Source organism: Thunnus albacares, chromosome 11 (assembly GCF_914725855.1).
Source record: "Thunnus albacares chromosome 11, fThuAlb1.1, whole genome shotgun sequence".
In the NCBI taxonomy this organism is placed as follows: Eukaryota; Metazoa; Chordata; class Actinopteri; order Scombriformes; family Scombridae; genus Thunnus; species Thunnus albacares.
This window is the reverse complement of record NC_058116.1, coordinates 13,485,658-13,509,550: the sequence shown is the minus strand read 5'-3', so window position 1 is coordinate 13,509,550 and position 23,893 is coordinate 13,485,658. Positions and strand designations below refer to the sequence as shown.

The window sequence follows — 23,893 nt, the reverse complement described above, 5'->3', positions numbered from 1 at the left end:
GGATGAGTTTACCTTCAATGAGAAAAGGAGAGAGCGCTTACTTGCCACACTGAATCTTTAAAATACAGATAGAAAGGAAAAGAGCAAGGACTGATAAGAAAGAAAAAGGGGCATATTGTAGAAATGAGAAAATTTCCACTTTTTAGTCAAAAAAAAACATAGGCGGAAATTGTAAACATTTAAAAAATCTCTCTGCTAAAGGAAAGAATCTGTATGTATGTCCTTTACGTATCTCTTGAACCATTCATCCGATCGACACCACACTTGGCAGGTGTATGGTTGCGGACCCAAGGAAGTACAGTGTTGAATATGGTGCAATTTGGACACACAATATGTTTAATATTAATAAACTCTGAATAAACTAGCAATCAGTGAGCCTCTCCACTCTGTGCAGGGGCAAGGCAGATCTTCAGGACCGAAAACATTCGAAAACACTGTCTACTAGTTTGTCTCATATGCTCCAAGGCCATGGAAATTGTGAGGCACCATTACAGACAAAGCACAGATGTTTGGAGCAAACATACCCTCTCAAATTTGAACTGAAGGCACAGAAAACAGGAACGATCTAAGAGCCCAATATGATCGATCTACTTTATTTTAGGATGCACATTATTTTATTTTTAAATGCAGCCCTTATTTTACTTGAAAGAACATTTATTTACTACTAGAGTACTTATTATTTATAACATCTGTGTATAATAGAATGTAAATGTTAAAGGAAAAGGGAAAGCGAGAGCTGTCCACAAACCTTTTAAGGTGAAGCAAGATGTAAGTGTCTACATTTCTACCAATCCTTTCTTCACGTCTCAGTGTGAAAAAGTGATAGAATACAATATGTTCTTAGGTTTGAGACCATTCAAATGAAGGATGGAAAAGAAGAAGAAACGGATGAAGGGTTTTCCCTTTGTTCATTTGAGTGTGATAGAAGTAAGAAGTGAATTTATTCCATATTCACAGAGAGCTTGTGCTTATTAGGAGGGCAGGCAAGCTGAGAGTGAAGCAGCAGAGCATGAGGGGAGAAAAGAAAGGGACCTTTAGCCACATCACCTAGAGACAGCAGCGCTGGCCTTGCAAGGCTAAGAGAGCTTTAGGGTCAACCGGAGCTTCATGATGTTTGATGGATGTTGAAGTGATGAGAGTTATGATAAAGCAGAAAAACCGAGCAAGAGGAGCCAGTAAAGACTTTTATCCTCCTCCACTTCTGAGGTGCCACTGAACCTTGTGATCTGAGCCTTCTTTCCTGTGCCCCCATGGACTTGGTCAACAAGCTACACTGGGTTCAGGCTGTCACTCAGAAGTGCCCGAGGCCAGTTACAACACAACGCTATCGTCCTCTCACATGGAACCTTTCATACATACACACACACACACACACACACACGAGCATGCAAACACACATGCACAGCACTTGTACAGGATTGTGTTATACTCCTGGGAACAGGCTCAGCGATATGTTTTATTGCCCCCGGCCTCCTGTACTCTCTGAATGTTTTAACACAGAAAGTGTTATTCTTGTTGTCTCTGGGATTCAATGTGAGAAGAAGAGATTTTGACTAACTCTTTTCTAACTCCTTCTTCACCTGTCCTCATGTCTCCTATCTCAGATACATGCATGTCAAGCTCACCTCCATGTCTCTCTCTTGTTTTTCTTCCCTCTCAGAGAGCAACATCACAGTTTTGCTGTCCAGTAACTCCTCAGAGGTCCTAGAGGGCAACGTGATGCAGTTGACCTGCTCAGTACACTCTACTACAGGCCCCCTGTCTGTCGTCTGGCAGTGGATGGACAAGCAAGCAACTGGACCGGCCCAGGAGGTGGCCTCTGTGGATCGGGACGGCACTGTATGGCACAGCCCCAGCTACAGAGAGCGCTCCAGCTATGGGGAGATACGTGTGGAGAAGGTGCGCGCCGACACATTCTCTCTGTCCCTGTATAATGCCTTAGCTGGGGACGAGGGCCAGTACCGCTGCACAGCTACCGAGTGGTTTCAGACCGTAACTGAAACAGGGCTAAACTGGGAGCAGATAGGAGAGAAGTCAGACACCAAGACAATCACCGTCAAGACTGTTGGTGAGTTATTGCAGCACGATCTAACCCCAATATACTGTATGGTCTCTTATCTTCAAGTCAGTAAGGCATGTAAACTCTTATAAGACAGTGTGTCTCCATGCATGCACACCAAATGAAAGGGAGGCATATGGTTTGTGATTTGCTAAAGACTGATGAATGGCTCAGGCAGAACAGGCAGTCCACATAGTAGAATACACCATGGTTTATTCATGCACCGCCCTGGGGAAAGAGCTATTATGACACACACACACACACACACTTACATACACACTCGCACACCACCTGCCACACGTCAAGAGCAGTACTTCAGTGACACTCATCATAAATGCGCGTACACACACACACATACACACACACACACACACATATGGATTAGCCTGAATTATTAAAATGGAAATGCAGCTGCAATGTGTTTCACAGTCTGCGGGTCTCCTCTGTCAGTGCTGAGTTAAGCTGAACATCCTCGGTACAGGCTGAGGAAGCCACTGGAGCGGAGCAGTGAGGAGCTGGCTGGCCAGGAGCGCAGGGCTCAGTACACACACACACGCACACACACATACACATACACACAGAGCCAACGGATTAGTTCCCTGCAGCAGCACACAGCGGTGCTGCAGAGAAGAGATGTCAGTTTTTAAGTGGCCATTTGTTAAGTTCAGGCAACAACAGAAACATTAGTTTGAGGAACAAGGGACGCATTATGCAAATCAGGGAAAAGAAGTCCGAAGCTGCTTGTCTCTCCTCAGTTATACTCCTCGACATCTCCTCTCCCTTTCCTCCAAGTCTGTTGATCAAAGGATTTTCTAAATGTGCGCTGTTGTGTGACGGTCATTGTGTGTGTTTTACTTCATCTCAGATTTGTTTTGGTCTTTTGGTTTTCTTACTTCAGCTTCCAGCTGCAGTTTTATTGGAACTAAACCTTCCATGCAGATAGAGCCATTGCTCTTTTTTTGTGTTTTTTTTTGTTCTTTTCTACAACTCTTTGACTTGCTTCAGATTGGTATCTACACTGACCTGTCCTCTGAGTGAACCAGTCTACAGGCTGAAGCTCGAGATATTATATATGATCACTTTGCCTTCGTTTAGTTCATAGCCTCCTCCTTAATGGACTCCCTCTGCTTGGTGAGTAGACCTGGAGGGAGCGGGAGAGGGGTGTCCTTTGAGAACCTCGTGTTTTTGTTGCCACAGTGAATACAAAGGTGCTCGGTAGTGAGTCTTCCTTTCCAGCTGATTGGCTTAAGGGGCCCTCAGGGCGTCTGGGGTGGCAAGTGTGTGCAAGTGAGAAGCCCGTATACACACACACACACACACACACACACACACACACAGAGGCCCAGACCCAATATATAGTAGACACACTTAGACACACTCTTAGACACACTCTCCCACTCAAGTACACAGACTTACAGACTTGTACAGTGCTTGCATTCATGTCTATTCACATAAACAAAAAGACAGAAAAAAATGGATCGGTGTGAAATCCTCTTTTCCATCACAGAGGCAGGCAGACAGTGAGGGAAATGGATGGGTGGATGGATGGATGGATGGATGGATGGATGGATGGATGGATGGATGGAAGGAAAGAATAGGAGCACAGGGAGATGAGAGATAGAGTGAGAGGGGAGAGTTATTGTCTCTTAGAGAATTATGGCCCCAGGCGGCTGTCCCAGCAGTAGCCAAGTCTGGACAGAAAGCCATTGATTACACACCCTGAAGGACACCGGGGATGATGGCTGTCAGAGAAAAAGAGGATGAGGGACGGAGAGAAAGCGACAGCGCTGTTGACAAGAACATAATGGGGAAATCTGCAAAGTCTCAAGGAAATAAATTATCTGATCTAGCAAAAATCAGACTTCAACATCTCCCCATTCCTCCTCCATCTTTCATCCTTTTTTAAATTTTTATCTGTATATAATCCTCTTTCTCATATTCGAGCTCAGTCAATCACATTCATTGAAATACCCCAAATTTGGCACAGCAGGACTAGGTTATTAAAGGACCAAGGAGAAAAGAGATTTTTCTTTATCTAGTCTATCTAGTCTTTCTCTCCCTTGTCTCCCTTGGTTTCCAGTGGAGGTGTATCTTAGCAATAATATATGAAGCTGGGTGAACGTTTTTAGCTTAATGAGGATAGTTTAGACTTGGCAAGGAGTTGGGCGTAGATCGAACATCGGCGCTTAGAGGAAATCTCTCCCGTGGGATTTCTTTGTTGCATCACCATTAATTTTGAAGCACAGTCTCACAGTCAAGCACACAAACTCATACTTACACACAAGCCCAAGGTAGTACATACAAACACATGCACAGACACATGCACAAGCTACAATAAATTACTTTCCTTAGGTGCCTTCACTTACTGTACATACTGCACTTGCCTTACTGATGGAGAAAAATGCTAGTGAAGATTAAGAGGTTCTTTTTGAGTATGTCAGCATGGGCCCAGTGCAGTTTCAGTAAATGCTGTCTGTATTTGTTCCAGCAGGGGTCTTTGTTCCCCTTGGTAGCCATGCTTAAAAGGAAACTTCTTTCCTGGAAGTGATTACAAACACCATATCAGTTTCTGAGGTTTCAGCTTTTAGAGAAAACACTCAATCATACACCCAGGCCCTGTAGTGCTGTTATTATTTATTATTATTACTGCTATTATGTATTTTATATTGTTAAAGTATGTTCTTTATTAGTCAAATGAAAAGACCACCTCACATACTGTCCTCTTAACATCAACTCTCCTCTTTCTCCACCATCTAGAATCCTCCTTCATGGTGTCGGCCTCGTCACGGACGCCATCCGTAACATTCGGAGACTCCTTTGACCTCATATGCCTGGTCAAGCCCCGTCATAACCCTCGTGTCCCCGCCTCCGTCACCTGGCGCTTCATGCCGACTGGCACAGAAGCGGGCGACGAGAGCAAGGGAGAGTTCAAAGACCTGGTGACTTTCACCCGAGAGGGCACGCTGCGGTGGGGGGAGCAGTTGCTGGGATTGGGTACCCGCACCACTGTGGACCGTTCCCACTCCAACACAAACTTCCGGCTATCAGTGACACGGGCAGGGCGCCGTGAGGCTGGCAAGTACCAGTGCACCGCTGAACTGTGGAGGAAGAACTACAACAACAGCTGGAGCAGAGTAGCCAACCGCACTTCCAACCTGCTGGGCATCAGCGTCCTACAGCCAGGTAAAGCTGAATGGCGGCTCGCCAGGCAGGCACACACTTAATTGGAACAGACACAGACCAGCACACAAATAGGAATAAACACAGATACACACACACACACACACACACACACACATATATTGTGAATTCAGCAGAGCTTAGAAGATTTCTGCCTGCTCTAATTGCTCTTAGTCTCTGGTTTAGCTACTGTGTGTGTGGACGTGTGCGCATTTGTGTGTGTACAGTGTGGGGTGGAGTCTCCTAATGGAGCACAGTGAATGGATCGCTAAATAATAATAATAGACGGAAGCAAAGGACTGAGACAGAGAGAGTGAGAAAGCGTGATTAAGAGAGTGAGCGATCTGTCCTTGAACTTTTTTCCTCGGCGGACGCATTAAACTGTCTACACCACCCTCATTGGCCCCAAACGCATACACAGAAAAACACATTCAGACATAGCCCAATTAGTGGCTAAACAACAAACACACACACATACGCACAAGCACACACTGACCCAATTTAGCCCAGTCTGGTATACCTTAACAGCATGATACTTCATTTATTCAGGTGAATGGGCCTGGAGGCAAATACTCATCCTGTTGATAAAAAAAAAACCACTGCTGTAGTCTGGCTTTCAAAGCAGTCCAGCAAAGCATTGTGGCACCTGGAGTACCACCATTGCATGGATTTGGTTGGAGGAATATGAGAAAGTAGTCAGCAATCACGCAGCATCATCTGAAATGCCAAATGTCAGTCTGTAATGTTATATTTGGGATCATGAGCATGCATGAATAGAGTGCATCTGCCTGCCCACAGGCCTCTTCCATGTTGAGGAGAGGATAAATAAGATGCTGTTCAAAAACATTATCTCACATGTGTAGACACATGTAGATTATAGACTCTCATTCCCCGCTGCTATTGATTCAGATACACACATGAATGCAAACCGATGTAAACAGGCACAGACATACAGAATCGAAGAGGTGCAGAGAGAGTGCTTTACTTGCTTGACTGACTGTGCTCTGACCTTAACCATTCACGTGGAACACACAGCGTCCACCAGCCCTTCAAGAGTTATTTGGAAATCGACTTATCATCATGAATGCTCGTTTACTTCCCTCCTATGTGTTTGTTTACTTTGTTTATCCTTCACCAGAAAAATCTGAGAACACACACACAAACATTTTGCAGGGAAGTAAATACCTGGTCCACCTCCCAATTCTCTTTTTCTAGCAGCTTCTCCATGACAAAGTGATCAGTTACCTTGGTAATGCTATCAGTAACCGTGACGATGTGATCAGTCGCCGTCTGAAAGCCAATCAGTAACTGTTACGGTGCGATCATTCTGTGTGTAAGGGCACTGTCTCGCAGGGGAAGGAGAGTGAGTAATTCCCTTATGTTATTAGTTGCCGAGGCCTGGCTCAGTGCTGGTCACGCTGTTGTTCGTCTTGTCCACCTATTTCGGTTGTGCAGCAGACCTTCATTTAAACTGATGATTCATTTGTCAGAATGCCGGATGTCTCTCTCTGCCTCATGTCGTCTCTTCTCCCATCTTCTGCTTTTTCCTTTCTGTTTTCCTAAATGTTAAACACTCCTGGCTAAATGAGCGGCTGGCATTTTCAGTCCCTCTCTCAAAAGAAGTGGGATAAAGGGGAGCGTGTGTAATGAGGTGTGAGCAAACACAGCATCTGACCAGATACATAATTGAGAGACTCTAAATCATGCTTCCAGAGGTACCTGCTCAATATGTATGAGCTGCCTCACCAGCATAGTGTATGCACATACATGTGTGCATGTCTAAATCTAAGTTTCTGCATGAATACCAGTGCAACCATGTTTCTTATGACATGCCTCTGAAAGCTTTCATATGCTTACCATGCATATATACAGGAGCCTACCTCAACCCTGATGACACAACAGCAGAACTGTTTCTCTCAGCTTTCTGATGGTCCATTACACCACAATCTTGTATTCAGGAGGAAGAAGGGTGTGTGTGCTTAACATAAAAAGGTTTTCAAATGCAAAATGATGCTCCTCATTAAATTATTGTGGAACTTCAAAAGCGGAGAGTGAAAACTAGCATCAGAAATAGTGCCCTTGATCTCCAACGTCCATGCATCTTAGATGGGCAGAAGCAAAAGTTGGATGTAGATAAAAGCTGGACCAAACCCACAACGAAGCCTGTCAGTGTGACGTTTGGTCAAACTAGCGAGGGGCCTGTAGCCCAGGCCATGCCTACTTCCTGCTCCAGATTGCATTAGCAGCACAGCGCCTGTGTGCAAGTCCCCTGGGTCATATCAGAGGAGTTCACCCACCGTATCTGCACCGACCAACACACACATGCATTATTTTTATGTTCATTATGAGGGCAACCTTGTGCAGCATTTAGGCTTGAATTATCCACCATAGACATAGATGCAGGAGAGAAGCATTTAGCACAAGCAGGAGCACAAACACCATCAGGCTAATGTCTACACACACGCAGTACATGGATACACGCTGGGGGGGTTTACCTCCCAGAGCTAAAGTGTAATTATCTTTTGGTAGAACACGATTCAATATTAGCCCACACAGCAGAGGATCTCCACAAACACACTCTCAAAAAAAAGAAAAAAACCCATAAGCATATGGTATACAGTTCCACATACAGTGGCAGTAATATTAGATTTCACCTGATTGAGTTTTCTCTTTGTGTCTTTCTGAAATGCAATAATGGCAACACATGTTCAGCATGGCGGATCACCAGGGAAGCCTCTGTCTCTACGACACAATCTAATATCATCTACTCATAACTCATAAACTGCGCACACACACACACAAACACACACACACAAACACACTCTTCATCTCTTTTTACCACACAGACACACTAAAAAGTACACAAAACTAATTATGCTGCATCTTCCCTAATGGAACCGGAGTTTAGATTAATGGTGGTTTAGGGAGTTCAATACATTTTTCTCATCATTTGAGTGTGTGCATGTGCACATTTGTGCACGTGTGTCTGGCATGAGGAGTGGAATATTAAGACTTTCTGGTTATTGGTTGAGCTAGAACGATGGTGATGATGGGAGGTTGGGGGGGGGGGTGTCCCACTTAGAGTTTTTCCTCATCTTTCCTCACACACCTACGCTTGCCTGGCTACCTTTCACTCACATGAGCAAAAACATCACAAGGCACAAGCTTCTTCTTCTTCTCCTCTCTTGTTTTGCTCTCTTGTGGTTGCACTTTGAGTTAAAGGATATATGCCTCCCACTTTCCCCTACTTTATCTTGTCCTGGCTCATATCTCTGTGTCGCGCTCTCTCTCTAATAGTTCTTGAGGGTATCGTCCCATTTAATATGGGCTGGCACTAGCATATGCCTCATGTGTTCTCCTTTCATGCCAGTGAAGCACTTGCCACCCAGCTGTTATTGATAGTGTTGGCGTCACTGAAGTGATTGGAAATTCCTGCTTATCAAAGCATGGATAGGAGCTGTCTGTCTTCATTAAGGCCCAGCCTATCACCCTCATGTCCTCCTTTTCTTGCTGCCGCTCTATCTCTGTCTGTCTATTTTGTTCTCACTCTCCCCATAAGTCTCTTTTAATGTCTTCTTTCCCCTTCACTCTCACTTAGCTGCATGTTTTCCTCCACGCACGCCCCCAGCTTCTTTCTCACTCTTGTGATTTTTAAATATTTTATAATTCCCTGCTTCCCTCCTCCTCCTCATAATTCTCTCTATTATGTTTACATTTTCCTTCAAATAGCTTCTTCACCATTGTCAGTATTTCATGAATAATAAGGATATGGCAGCTGTGCTTGTTTGCACATAATAGCAGATTTATCAGAGTGTTATTGTTGGTGACAGGGTTTGTAAACCTTTTCCGTGCCCTGTTTTTCTTTCAGATATAGTTTGGGTTTGCCCACAAGCTCACCTGAGGCTGCACTCTGCGTACTGGCTGCCTCTCCCACGTACAGTTTATATGTTGCATATACAAATCTAAATGCCGTCTTTCTGTCTGTTGCGCACACACACATACAGACATGCACATGAACACACAGGGTCATAATGAAGGTGACAAATGAAGAGCCTTTGAGGGGTGCACTGAAACAGAAAATAATTTCATAAAAGGTTTTTGATTAATCACGCCTGTTTCAGACATTCAAGGTCAAGCTCTTTCCCTTTGTCGTCTTCCCTCCTCACAAGAGTGAACCCTTGCGCTCTCTCACTCACGCACGCACACGGGCACATTTTTCTGTCAAATCCAATCCAGTCTGGGCCTCATTTCCTTGTTCGGCCAATCTGCAGACACAATGAGATTCTCTGTGTTGTGTCTCTCCATCTCTCTTAAGCACCTCTGTTTGTGTGTGTGTATGTGTGTGCGCGCATATGCATGCTTGTGTGTCCTGCTGCTGCTGTAATTGAAGTCATAACTCAGAGCTAGCTACAGTGCTGCTGCTCCCCATGTAAATCAATAGCTAATAGTTGGAGCAAAGCAGGAAAGGCTCAAGAGTGCTGCCTCCTGAATACACACGCATACACATACACACACACACACACACACACACACACACACACACACACACACACACACACACCAGCTTCTTGCCTGCACTGACTCAATGACCACTGTTCACTGTGGTTTAATGAGCATAATGTGTTTTATGCTTATTGGCAGACCTCTTCCTAACACACACACACACACACACACACATGCACACAGGCGTATGGCTCAATCAGATATGTCTTTATGCTCTCCCCTCCCATTCCAGCTCTTTTCGGGTCATTAATCTCCCAGAGTTCCCCTGCCCTGACCCCGTGTGTCACCCCTCTCTTGTGCATCCGTTTTCCCGTCGGGCCTGTCTGCGTCCAGCAATCACTCTTTCAGACAGGCAGGCAGGAAGAGGGAAAGTGCAGTCAGTGCATCTGTGTGTTGGTACCAGTGGTGGAGAATAGAAATTATATTGTTGGAGGTTGCGTGTGTGTGTGTGTGTGTGTGTCTCTGTCTGGGTGTGTTCAAGGCTGCTGTTACGTGCAAAGATCCCTATAATTAGCCCGGTCTTAATGATATTGTAGGGGGAGTTGGAAAGGAGGAGGGATGAGGAGAGGTAATATCCCTCTGACACAATGGGATCATAGATACATCGCCATCATTAGCATAGAAATTAGTCTCCCAATTCGACATGGGAGCTACTTTTCAGTCAGGGGGAACCCCATCCCTCATTGCTTGTGTCTAGCATCCTGCTCTCATCTGTGACAGAGTTCCAGATGGGCCGGAGGGATGGAGCAGTGTGTGTGTGTGTGTGTGTGTGTGTGTGTGTGTTTGTGTATGAAGTGCAAGGGGTTGGCGAGGAGCAGCAAGCCAAAGTGAGCTGTTCTGCAGGGGATCAGGAAGGCGTCTAAGCCCTCCGTCCTGACATGCTCGGGGTCCTGGCCGTGGATTAGCCCTGGGCTGTGCTAATGCTAATGCTAAAGGAGGAGCAGGCAGCCATTAAGACTATAAGTCCTTTGGAGTGGAGCTGGAGAGACTGCCTGCTGCTTTCCAAAATCCCCGCAGGAGCATGTTCTCACTTTCTGTCTTTTACATCTCTCTCATCTTTCCCAGGCTCTCTCCCACCCTCTGTACACTCACTCTCACTCCTCCGCTCTCCGTTGGTAGGTGCGTGTGAATATCTGTTCAGTTTGGTGATATATCCCTTAACTATCCTACTTTTCTCTCATCCTGTATTTTAAAGTATCTCATCCCTCTCTCCCTGCCTGCCTCTCTGCTTTTATTCATCCCTCTCATCTCTTCATGTCTCTTTCTCTATGTCTCTTGCCCTCCTTCAACTAAGTGGAAGCATTACATCCCTGGCCCAGTAGATAGGTTGTCAGTTCAGTGGTCATTAAGAACATATTAGATTATATTTAAAAAGAGTCAAAATGTTAGGCAGAGACCCACCAGCACCTCTGGTGAGGCACTTCATTTAGGTCTCATTAATATTCATGAACCCACAGGTGAGGCTGCTGAATATTCAAGATAGTGTCAGGTGATTAGACAGAATGTGATCAAGAGAGACAGAAATCATGGTAACACAGAGGGGAGGAAAGGTGATGATTGGTCAAAACAAAGACTGCCAAGAAAGGGGAGAGATGAGAGTTAAGCGCAAGGGTGAAGCAGACATTTCAACCCTAATGTTTAGAGCCTGTCTCGTATTAAAAGACTTCACCTGGAGCAAAGGCATGAAAGAGAGATGGAAAATGAATTGAATTTCCTCTCCAAGAATAAAGGATAACACTCTTTGATTTTAGAATCTCAGGCTGTATTCTCCTCCTCTGAACACTTGGCCGGACAGTTTCTGAGCTCCTTTGAAGTTATCCTAAACATTTTTTACTAGCGCGTGTGTGCAAGCAGTGGTAAGCGTGCGTTGATATGCCACAGTAGCATCCTTAGCTGTGCACTTCTCCTCCCCCCCCAGACTCAAAGATGTTTTCATCTGCTTCGTTGCTCAACCTCATAAACAACAGTTGTGTGGTGCAGCTTTTGGGGTTTGGGTGTACTTTGGGTGCTATTTTTCTTCCTTATCAAAATTGGGGCTGCCGTTTGTTGCCTTTGTGTACTTACCTCTACTGAAAAGGAAAAGACAACTTGATCTCAACTCTCCAGTTTTGTGTTGCTATTCAACAAGATAATTTGGGCGTTTGAGAAGCGGAGATAAGGGTTCAATGAGCCAATTAGTGACTGTACTGTGTGTAGATTTGTGTGTGTGTTTGTGTACACTGTAATGACAGTTTCAAAATGTATGTTCAAGGTTAACTTCAAAGTTATAATGAGCTTCTATCTCCTACCTGAGAAAAAAATAGACACAAAATGTACACAGGCACACAGTTTTTTGCCTCTTGAAAAAATGAGAACCACTTTCACTCCCATACACTGAGGCCAAGTTTGACTGGCACAAGAACTAATGCAGAGCAGTGATAACAAATGTTTCCAATCATAGATTTTTCTCTTACTTTGTGAATTTGACCCTCGAGGCTCATTAAAGAAACACAGTAGCGAAGAACGTGATCACACTTAAAAATAGGTATTGCTTTGCCATCACACAAGAACTACTCTTACTGTTTAGGGAATGCGCATACAGTAGCTACATGATGAGCAGCCTCGTTAACAATCTGTGAATGAACTGACGACCTATGCGGGGTCTATATCCACAACATAATGAATCTGCCCTTAACAATACCACATACGCAAACACACTGCATGCTGTATGTACATCTTATAGAATTTTTAGCCTCTTTCCTACTGCTTGCGTCAGCGGACGCATTGATGTAACTGGTGGTACGGTAGGATGGCTACAGCTCAAGGAAGAAACCTCGCTCTCTGTGGGAGTGGACACGTGTCAGATGATGTGACAGGCTGGTCTGTGAAGTCGCTGTTCTCAACTGTGACATTTCACAGCAAGAGTATTCTGGAGGGAGCGGAGACTTAAAGGCTGTTTTGGGACGGAAAAGACAGTATTTTTCTTCCCCTTATTACTCTTCCGCCTTTCTGCCCATTGTGCCTCCATTTTATTTGTCTTCCTGTCTTTGCTTGAGTGAGTGGTAATTTATAATGATGTTACTTAATAGGGCTTGAATAATTAGCCTATTTTATCTTTAAAAAGGCATTTCTGTAAACACTGATGTACGGCAACAGGCTTTCAGCCTCCAGTGTTTTTTCTCCTGGCTGCGGATTCAAACTTCAAATGGGAACGTCAGAGAATTGCTTTGTCCTGTGCCAATCCAATCCTGCATGGTTCCACTTCAGGAGGTTCTGCGGTAATTCTCCTGCAAAAAAAATGATTGCCAGGATTCCGCAGGGCTCGGCAGTAATTCTTGATGGTGAGATTGTCAGGCTTCCTACCAAGTCTCTGGTGGGTACCGAGGCAACGATGATGACTAATTTGAGATGCTAGCTCGAAATGCCGTTGCACAGTAGGGTGGTCTGGCAATGCCTTGTAGCCACGCATCTTTTGAATGTGTACATATTGTATGTACAATGTAGATATGCAGGATTACAAACAGCGATCGCTTGAGCACGCTCACCAATCTGTGGATAAGGGTGAAGCTTTTTGGGCAGATGGCTGTGACCCTAGGCAGTCAATCAGTCAGTCAGACATAGCAAAGCTTAGCGTGAGCTAGCAGGGTACATGAAATGTGAAATGAGGGAGTTGTTTAAGAACGCAACAGAAGCACAGAGGAAAAAATGGGAATGCAGAGTTTCATATGGGGTCAGATTAGTCAGTAAATCCATCAGAAAACAAGATTTTACAGGACAAATATGTGTTTGTATGTCAAGTTATTAGAAAAACCTGATTATTTCAAATGTATATTCCTGATTAGGGCTGGGTATTATTTGAAATTCTTAATGCAGATACAATACCTGAGTTTCAGTACCACTATCAAATACTGATATGTATTTTACGTACTTGTAAACATGCAGTTTTTCTACAAAACCCTTTTTATCACTAGAGCATCCCTTGACGTTTTTTCAGTTGTACACTACTATGTTTGAATGAAATATTCATGTCCCAAAGTCTGCCTTTTTCTAAAATAATGTTGTATAGCAGCCCCCTATCGTTAAAAGAAGATGGTGAAGATGAATCCAAATTAAAAGCGTAGGCATTTATACCTATAACCGCCACCGGGTAAAATTTACCCATATATGAAATGCATTTATTTCCACACGGTTTATGTTTTAACATTGTGAGTTGCTAGGCAACGGCATTCGTTGGAGAGTGTGATCTGATAACTACGTCAAGTCATAAGTAAAATATAAAAAGAGCAGAGGAGAATACAAAAAAACCTTTGCCGAGTGCCTGAAGTGTAGGAAAGCTGTCTGTGGAAAATGCAGTCAAGGTGCTGAATGTGTGCTGGAAGTGTGTTTTAGGGACAGTCAGATGTGTTCAAATTCATGATGATTTAGCCTCCTCACAAATTTTGTGTAAAACTTATTTTTAGTTAATTGATTATTCATTCATTTTTGTTTGTTGTTTATAGGGTGTTTAGCCTAATTTGCCTGTTGCCTTACTCTGTTTTCATGAACGGAACTCCGAAAGAGAAATATATATTTGCATCATGATACTATAAATTAAAAAAAGCTTTAATGGTTACCTCAAGCTTCTTGGTGATGTTCTCTTATTCACACATTGTTTGAATGCCTAAATTAATAATTGATTAGCTGAAATTGTGCACTTGACTCTGTCATGTCAATTTTGTTGCCACAGTAAATCACCCATAAGTGCAGTGGATGTTTATTAATATTATTATGTCTCATTATTGTCCAATTAGTGTATTTAGGCTACTTTGGTCATTTAAATAATATGGGTTATCTCATTATGTGATGAATGTTGTTTTATGATAATAATTATAATATGATTAGTGTTCTTAAATATACTTAGATTACAAAACAAGAGGACCAGAAGTCAGGTGATGATTAAACAAACTAATTTTGTGTCTTTAGACATTCCTTTGTGACAAAATTCAAATATTCAAGTTATTTGTTTTTCTTAATTTATACACTATAAATTATAGAAAAACTATATTTGTCAGGCTTCCTGTGCATATTTACCTTAAAAATATGTTTCCCATATATCTACTGTTTGTCAGTAAATACACCCGATCACTTAATAAGTGTGTTTTTTTTAGTTAATGCTGACAGATATCAGTAATCATCTCATCCAGCAACAACAAACTCGCTGTCTGTGTGTCAATCATTATTGTTTAGGATAGAGATGATTAATGCTGGGGTTCGAGCTGTAGTCTGCATTTGGTCTGCCAGTGAAAGATGCAAGAAAATGCACTTTAGAAATACGAGTGTGTTGAATAGTTTGACATGTATTAAAGCTGGGTGGCAGTTGTTTGTGTGCAGGTAAATAGCATTTTGATTAGCATTTTAGGTGTCTAATAATAATCTCAATTCTTTCAACATCTCCTGAAATAGCAGAGCTGTCCTAATTCATGTAATGTAGAAAGATACACAAATACAGCAGAAAATATTGCTCTCTTCTGCCTGAGAGTTTGTGGATGTGAATAATTTTTCGTTGTGTGTCTTTCTTTTTATACATCTTGTTTCAGGGGGTATGTGTGTGTGTGTGTGTGTAGGTGTGTTGTCTACATGCTTTGTACTGAACTAATCCTCCCCCAAGCATGTGACAGCGGGGCTCTGGTCGCGGTCACACCTGATGTACCTGCAGCTAATCCTATCCCACTACCAATGTCACTGTAACCAATCCTGTCACAGCACTCTGGGCCGCCTCAGCTCCTTCTTGACATCTCAGTCACAACTCTCAATCGTCTCCTCCCTCTCGTATCTGCTCTCTACCCATCCTTGCTTGACTTTATAAATGCGTAGCTTCTTCTTTCTCTTTCTGGCAGACTGACAGACCCCCTGCCCTGCTTTTGTCTCATATCTTACCTGATAATATCCGTACCCTCCGTTACAACCCCCCTTCATCCCTCCTTCACTCGTGTCTCTTCTGTTGTTCTGTATCTTACCTTACATTTCTACCTTGATACCAACAGACCTCGCATCCCCTCAGCTTTGATATGCCTGACATTTCCCCCTTCTTTCTCTTTCCCTCATATTTCTTTCTTTTTCTTGTGTCATCTGCCGCACCGCTATCTTTTCCTGCCCTGCTGCCACCAGAAATAAACCCAGCTACAGGTCGTCTGTCACAAAAACAGAAATTGCATGGTGTACCTGTCACCAGCATTCACATTTTCCGGCACCCATAAGAATGACTGTCTGTTCTTTCTCCCCACCTGATCCCCTTCCTCCTAATTCTTTGCAGAGAGTAAGCTGCAAGTGCAAAAGACCAACCACTCTCAGGTGTACCTGGAGGACAGTCGTGTCAGGATCAATTGCTCCATCGCCGCCCAGACCAGCAAGGAATCGCAGCACGCTGTGTTGTGGTACGTGAGGCGTGCGACGGGGTCAGAAGCTGATGAGCTCTTGCTGAGAATTGAACGCTCTGGGGCATTCGAGTACGGCGCCTACGCGGACGAAGAGAGACTGCGACGCCGCGTGCAGGCGGAGAGGCTGTCACCTCATCTCTATGTGCTGACGCTGAACAGGGCAGAGAGCAGTGATTCTGGGACATACTACTGCCTGGTGGAGGAGTGGCTGAGCGACCCAGATGGAGCCTGGTATCGACTCTCCAGGGAGTCCTCGGGGTTCACGCAGGTTCTGGTTCGACAGCCAGGTGAGCAAGCGGTCAGAACTGCTATTCTCTTTAACAGTATGCTTATTTATTCCCACTGCAGGGAAGCAGCAGCTGCTACTTTAGTCTCACATGTTGTCCTGTTTTGGACCAGTTGAACATTGTTACCCCAATGTTCAAATCCCTCCCTCTAAATTGCTTTCCCCTCACCTTGCCTCCGTCTCCCACATGCTCTGCTCAAGGCCTCAAGGCTGTCTCGCTCTGATGACCTTACACCTTCCTCAAGCAGTGCTCAGGTGGCAAAAAAATGGGATGAGGCCATGCCAGCTGTCATATGCCACACCGGAGGGCACAGTTTGGCTCAGATGAAGAACCTAAACCTCTTGTCCAGTACTCAAATCTTGTACTCAAATCAAGTGCCTCAAAGCCTCGATGTTCCTACTGCCATCCAAACCCAGACATCCCACAACAAGATAGTCTCTCAACTTGACTAAATTTCCATGTCCAGAAAAGGCAAATAAATAATAACAACCCATATGCTTGACATTACCTTTTTTTGCATGAATGTATTCCATGTACCAGATGAAGGTCACTTTTTTTCAGATGTCTCTGAGAACTGTGATCTTCTGCCAGGTATCCTGTTTATAATACAGTGTGAAATGATATGGCATCTGTCCAACTAGAAACTGAAGATCAAAATGCCTGGTCATAAGCCAGTAGGACAAGGAAAACACTCTCATTTTATGTAGACAGAGTAGTTGATGCTGCTCCCACAATTAATTGAGCTACAGCACACAGACTATATAAATGCAGAGATATATGCACCTTATATTAGGCTTTTTTGTGTGTGTCTAAGGAATTGATTATTTTCATGCTTTGGCTTAGTATCACCTTTTGATTCAAAAAGTAAACGCATACTTGTTTGTTGAAGCTCACCATGGACTTGGCTGTCATTATTTTACACTTAATCAGGAAGATATAGTATATTATTAATAAATATGTAGATTTCTATATGAATAAATCACATAAGATACATCAAATATGCTGTATAAACATCATGGATATTCATTAAGGTGCTTAAAAATACATTCACCTCGGAAGTCATCCAGACATCTGCCTGTCGGGAGGAAAGATGAGTGGAAATGTGTGCCAGCACTAGTTTTTTTTTTTTTCTCAGCTCTCCTGCTGTCCTTCCTGCCTCTCGTTTTGCTTTAACAAGACGATCGTTCCAAACTGTGTGTGAGAGGAGCCCAAGCAAGCCAGGTCTTCGGTGCTTCTTTTTTTTTTTTTTTTTTTTTAACTGCAGCAGAACTGGGTCATTGTAACACCCCTAAAGGGTTGTAGCATACCCATACAGACAGAAACACTGGCCTTGGGGAAGAATCTAACCTTGCTGGGGAGCTCAAAGACCGTTGATGGCTACAGGCACTGTGGGACTTTTTTTTTTATTTTTCTTTGTTTGCAGATTTTGAAAGTTTGTTGTTCATTTGCTGTTTTTGTTTTGTTTTTTTCTATAAAATGTCATAAAATAGTGAAAAAAAGTCTATCACAGTTTCGTAGAGGCCAAGTTGACATCTCCAAATTGCTTATTTTGTCTTACCAACAATCCAAAATACAAAGATATTCAGTTTACTATCATATAAGACAAAGACAAGAAGAACATTCTGACATTTGAAAAGCTGGAACCAGGAAATGTTTGGTATTTTCACTTGAAAATTACTCAAATTATTACCTATGTTGATCATCTAATTGATTAATAGACTAATTATTCATAAAAGCAGCACTCAAAAAGCAGCTGTTAATGTTGCTTTGAGTGAATATTGTGACTTGTGCTGTATTGCTGGGCTCTAAGAAATATATTTAAATACGTGTCCACTTTTTCTGTCCTTCTTCTGTTTCTCTTATTATCTTCTTGCACATCTGCAGAGGTTCGACTGCAGGTGGAGGAGATGGAGTCAAACGTCACAGTGCCGGAGGCTGGCTCTATCCGACTGGGCTGTAGCATTCCCTCCCAGTCATCCCGGGACTCCCGCTTCTCCGTGTCCTGGTACGTGGAGCGCCCCGAGGACGAGGATGAGGAGGAACAGCTGGCCGAAGAAGAGAGAGAGCGAGAGTGCGTGTTCTCCATCGGACATGATGCCGTTTTCGGAAATGGAAACTGCAGTCCCAGAGAGGAGGCGGGGCCAAATTCCCGCCTGCAGTTTGAGAGGATGACCTCCGACCAGTACAGCCTAACCATTCAGGGTGCACGGCCAACAGACACAGGCCGATACTACTGCCATGTAGAGGAGTGGCTACTTAACCCCCGCAACGCATGGTACCGCCTGGCCACCAATAATTCTGGGTTCACTATTGTCAATGTACTGCAACAGGGTAAGTCCTTTATTAACTAAATTATACTGAGCTTAGTATGTAATTAACTGCTGCTCTTATGAATGTTTTGTCTCATGGTATATGTAGATTATATTGCTCAATCCTAATGTGTCATCTGTGTAACAGTACAAATAAAAAGAGAATATTAATAAGCCAGTCATGGAGCTCTTAGGTACTCTATATGTCACCCCAGCCTCGGATGATCTTGCTTCCCCAGTCACAACATTCATTTTGAAGATAGGAACAAATCCAGTTGAAAGTGGAGCCAGAAGCAGACCTCCTACTGTTTATGGTTAAATGCGAGTGATTAATAGTGTCAAATGCAGCGGTGGGATCTTAAGAAGTCAAAAAGATGCACTCACAAATGTCAACAACTAGATATCATAGAATATCATTTACATATTTTTTACATATTTTATTATTGTTATGCTTTCCTTTTGTTTTATTTCTTTCACATACTCTATTGTTCTTAACATAGCTGTTCTTGCTATTTGCAGCCTCTTTTGTTTGTTACTCATTCGATTGTTTTGGTTTTACGACGCAGTACTTGATTCTTTACATTATTGTAAAGCACGTTGAGCTTCACCCCATGTATGAAAGATTCTATATAAATAAAGTTTTAGTATTATTATTTGTAACTGTATGAAGACCATTCAAAATGCTATAAGAGTCACAAAAACCTAGAACTAGAAATCCATTTAATTTCCTAAAAAATAATACAAGAAAACCCTTGAAAAACCCTGATTTGTATATTCTCTGTCAACAGTGTCCACTCTCCAGTCGGTTGTGTGCTCCAATGACTCCCTCTTCTACTTCGTCTTCTTTTACCCCTTCCCCATTTTCGGCATCCTCCTCATCGCCTTGCTGCTAGTGCGCTACAAGAGCCGCAACAACAGCAAGAGCCAAGAAGGCAAGAACGGCGCCCCGCTCCTGTGGATTAAAGAACCTCACCTTAGTTACTCTCCCACCTGTCTGGATCCACCTGCGCTCAGCTTGCACCCTGGCTCCGTTGACTAAGCGAGGGTCCTGCACACTGCCACGCGCACATCGCGGATCCAGCCAACAGAATGTCAGGGAGCATATCTGGACTCCACCTTCAGACCTTACTGTCGTTCACTGCTGTGTTGAATTAGTCAATCAGTTGATCAGTTTAAAAATTCCAACCCTGGTGGCTGCCTGTTTTATGGTGTGTGTGTGTGTGTGCGTGTGTGTGTGTGTGTGTGTGTGTGTGTGTGTGGATTAGAATGGGTGTGCCATGTTAGCACGAGTAATTGTGCGAGTGAGAATCGAAGGGCAAGAGAGTATCATGAGCCTCTCAACTTTTTGTTTTCTGTGAAACTTAGTCTCATAGCTGCATTTTGATTTTTATTATTCTGAATATTTGTCTATTTTTCAAAAGAAAAGAAACTGTGCACATGAGATCATTGGCCAATCCGGGAAGAACATTTAAGAGAAGGAACTCTATAATCAACTCCGGCACTGAGTGGATGCCAAAAAAGTCTCCGCAATGATCCAAGAGCAGCCTGGCCCACTATGTTGGTTGCCATAGTGATGCTCTGCTCCCACTGACTCCGTAGCTGATGACTTGGTTGCCAGCCTGCATAGAGACAAAGCAAAGGACACACAAGTCTGTGTCCTAAGTGAGGATGTGTGTATGTGTGCTGGCCCACCTGCCTCCACAATGAATTTGCCTTGGCAGACAGAAACAGGTCCTGGTGCGCCACTTAAACACTGCCAGACACTCTGGCCTTAGTGAGAGACTGCTCCGCTCTTCTCTTCTATCCTCCTTCTCTCCGAAAAGAGACGGCGAGAGAAAAAAAGAGGGAGGGAGGTCGGAAAGGATGGAGAATAAATGAACAGCTCTCTCCTGCTGAGGATATACGTACTTTGACATAAGGGATTTTTTTTTTTTTCAGTGCCAAAACCTCCTTATTTCCACGCTGTCCTCTGCAGCTAATGTTTGAAGTTTTAAAGAGAGGAGGAAAGCGGATTGGTTCTGAGGCAGATTGAATATGTCTGCTTACCTCCTGCTGTGGGTTTAGGGGCCTTGTGGGCAAAAGGGCAATTTTTACACTCATGTTAAATCAGTTGAATTGTCCTGCTTAAATTACACAGTGGGGGTTATTGACTGAAATTAAATTCTTGCACATTTCTTTAAGTTCCCCAGTACGACCACTCTGTCCTTTCTTTGAAAGATATCAGAATTTGAAAAGATGCATATTAGTTTAAGAAAAAAACAACTTCTGATTTATTAAGAGCCACACTGAAGATTACTAATATGTAGATGTGTAGTACAACACTCTAAAAATGTTATCTGCACATTATATGAAAACACATTGATGGGTGAGGGCAAATGTTTGACTTTTGTGTTTATTTTAAAGATTTTTCTATTTATTGTTTTATACTACTTTGCATAGCTTTGTAAGATTTTCTTTTTGCTTTGAAATTCCTTAAGAACTGTGCTGCTTGTGTTGCCAGGCAACTGCACCAAGTAGATTATGTCAATAGCCTGTGTGATGGCAATGTGGTAGATGTAGAAATGCTAGATTTGTCCTGCGCATTGCAGTCTGTAGCATTTCATACCGGGTTGTCAAGTTCGGTCAGTGTCAAAACACTGTATATCTATACCTATAATGAAAATTACTGTGGCTTTACATGTACAATAGTTGAACAGACAAGTCACGAAAATGGATTCACTTGATGCTTTTTGCTTGAGTCGCGTTTATTTAGTGAAATGTGATGTAACACCTAGGTAGGATGTTTGATCAAAGACTGATGAAACTGAACTGTTAAAACATCTTCTAATCATGGATTCTAGCTGAGGGCGTCCTCCTCGGCTCCCCTGACGCAAGGCAGAAGGGTTGAAAATCTGTCACCTTCCCTGGAACGCAACAGCCAGGAGAGGTGTGAAATCCTTTACCCGATCTGGGCCTAACCCTCTCACTGCCAGACTGGACATGAAAACTCTCGAAACTTGACATTGTTGTCTCAATCGTGTCAACATGTATATTGCATGACAATATTGCAGGAGGAATTTTGATGTTTTGTAAACTTTGAACTCTTTGAGCATTGTGTTTGTGTGACAGAGCAGTGCCCAACCCCCCCCAACTTCCTGAGCCAAGAGTTGACGCAAAGCCCGGTCCCTCATTTATTTACGATATCTGACTGCCAATTCCAGATGCCCTTCGAACCTGTGAAGTGGTTTATTTCAAGAATGGCTGTTGTGGAGATTGTGTTTGATATTATTGCTTATAGTTGTCTTTTTAATGCTTTGCTTCATGCAGCACTTCATTAAACAGATTTGTGTCAAAAACGCCAAAAGTACATAACTGATACTGACACAAGCCAGCGGGGTCTGATATTTCACCTTCCTCCACTGTTTTTCAAGGTAACCAGTCCATTTCAAGTAGACCACACTATTCCATGTGAAGAATAGCCGGCGCTTTTAAGTCAAGGAAGTTAGACACGCGATACATGTGCAGGGAATTCAGCTACAACTAAATTGATCTGTGTCTTCAAAGGAAGGGCCCTTTTAATTAGATGTCTCTACTCATCATTACTTTGGTGTTTACAAGTGCTTTTACACCAGAGATATTTGGATAGTGTGCACATCGAACCTCAGTTGGGTGCAGGATGAAAGCAACATGCAAGGGAAAAAGAGAAGTAGTTCACACACAGAATATTGCAAGAAACCAATTATTTAATGAGGCAACATCATGATCTTTGTCAGGCGAACGCTCATGTAAGAGAAAAACTGAAAACTCCACATGCAATCAGAAAAACACATGATACAAAAAACTTCTATAAACCAAGACAGTGTCCACTATATATACAGTATATGTGAAGTCCGATGGCAACTTTCCTACAACTGGCTAATAGACTCTACAGGGTATAAACTGTATAATACACATTTTTGACAAATGTACAATGATAGAAATTAGTACAGTGTTGTGATTGTGCATGAGGAAGATAAATCTGTAAATAGTCTAAGTTTCTTTTGGTATCATGTGATATAATTGTAGGTGGAGCTGTCATATTCTGTGTGCATATACAGTACATATAGCCAGTTTTTTTCTCGCATGGTAGTTTGCAGAACAGAGCTTGGTGGTTGAAATGTTGCCTCATTAAATTGCAATATCCAGTGTGCAGCCTACCTCTCTTTTCATATGATAAATAGTCTTTAACTTCCTGTTTTGTTGCCATAACACCAGGGATAATTGATGACTGAGCTCTTGGAAAGGGTCTTAGTGATTTGACAGTAATGGTTTCATATCTTATTTACTTGTATTTGCATTGGCAATAAATACTGATAGGGACCTGATTTCAGTTTTTCATAAGCAAAAACTACAGGAGCTTGTTTGTTGGTTTGAATGATTGCCTTTTATAAATCTTGAACATTCCCAGAGATGCAGGTTGGGTAATTGATTGCCACTGAACAGCAGCTTTAGCTTCAGTGTGTAAATCTCATAATCCTGGACTTCATTCATTCAAAACTGAACTCATTTCATCTTTCTAGACTTGAGCCAGGAAGTGGAGGGTGTGGTTACAGAGTATGTGTGTATGTGTGTTTCACAATGCCGCCATCATCATCGGAGCTGTACAGTCGTGCTCTGAACGATGTTTTTGTAGTAATAATAATAATAATAATACCATCCATAGCTGCCTCCCAAGGTTCCTCCAGACGTTCTGACGGTGTTGTAGCTGCGTTTTGAGGGCTGCATGTATTGACTGTGTGCTGGCTCCAGGTTTAGGTGTAAAATAGTTTGTGGTGATGTTTTCAGTTCAGCCAGTGATGCTTTATTTTTCAGTGATGTATTTTTATATGACCATGGTTTGTTTATTTTCTCTTCTGTTATTCTGTCAAATAGTTGCCATCGTGACCATTAAAAAGGCACTTTGCTATTGTCAGTTTATTGCAATAAAATACATTCAGAGCAAATCCCTGTTTTCCTTTCAAGCGTATGTATTTTGCAGTATTTGGAGATGATTTATCAGAACAGCATATCGATCCAGTTTTCTCAAAACAACCGTGCTGTACTAAAATAGTACCAGCTACCATCCCAATCATCTAGTTCTGCTTTAACCGTGAACTCAAGGTTAATGCCCTGCAGGCAGCTGGGTGTTTTTGCGTGGGATTT

General features: G+C 42.9%; 1 protein-coding gene across 1 annotated transcript in view; it reads left to right on the top strand.

Annotated features, from left to right (window-relative positions):
* The window catches only part of igsf3 (immunoglobulin superfamily, member 3), a 72,411-nt gene extending 48,748 nt beyond the window's left edge, over window positions 1-23,663 (top strand). Inside the window, exons 5-9 of the mRNA XM_044365021.1 lie at window positions 1,661-2,068; window positions 4,817-5,242; window positions 16,014-16,424; window positions 18,309-18,755; window positions 19,522-23,663. Of these exons, the coding sequence (XP_044220956.1) occupies window positions 1,661-2,068; window positions 4,817-5,242; window positions 16,014-16,424; window positions 18,309-18,755; window positions 19,522-19,772 (1,943 nt within the window). The 3' untranslated portion in view covers window positions 19,773-23,663. The remainder of the gene's footprint in view (window positions 1-1,660; window positions 2,069-4,816; window positions 5,243-16,013; window positions 16,425-18,308; window positions 18,756-19,521) is intronic.
* Window positions 23,664-23,893: the final 230 nt, after the last annotated feature.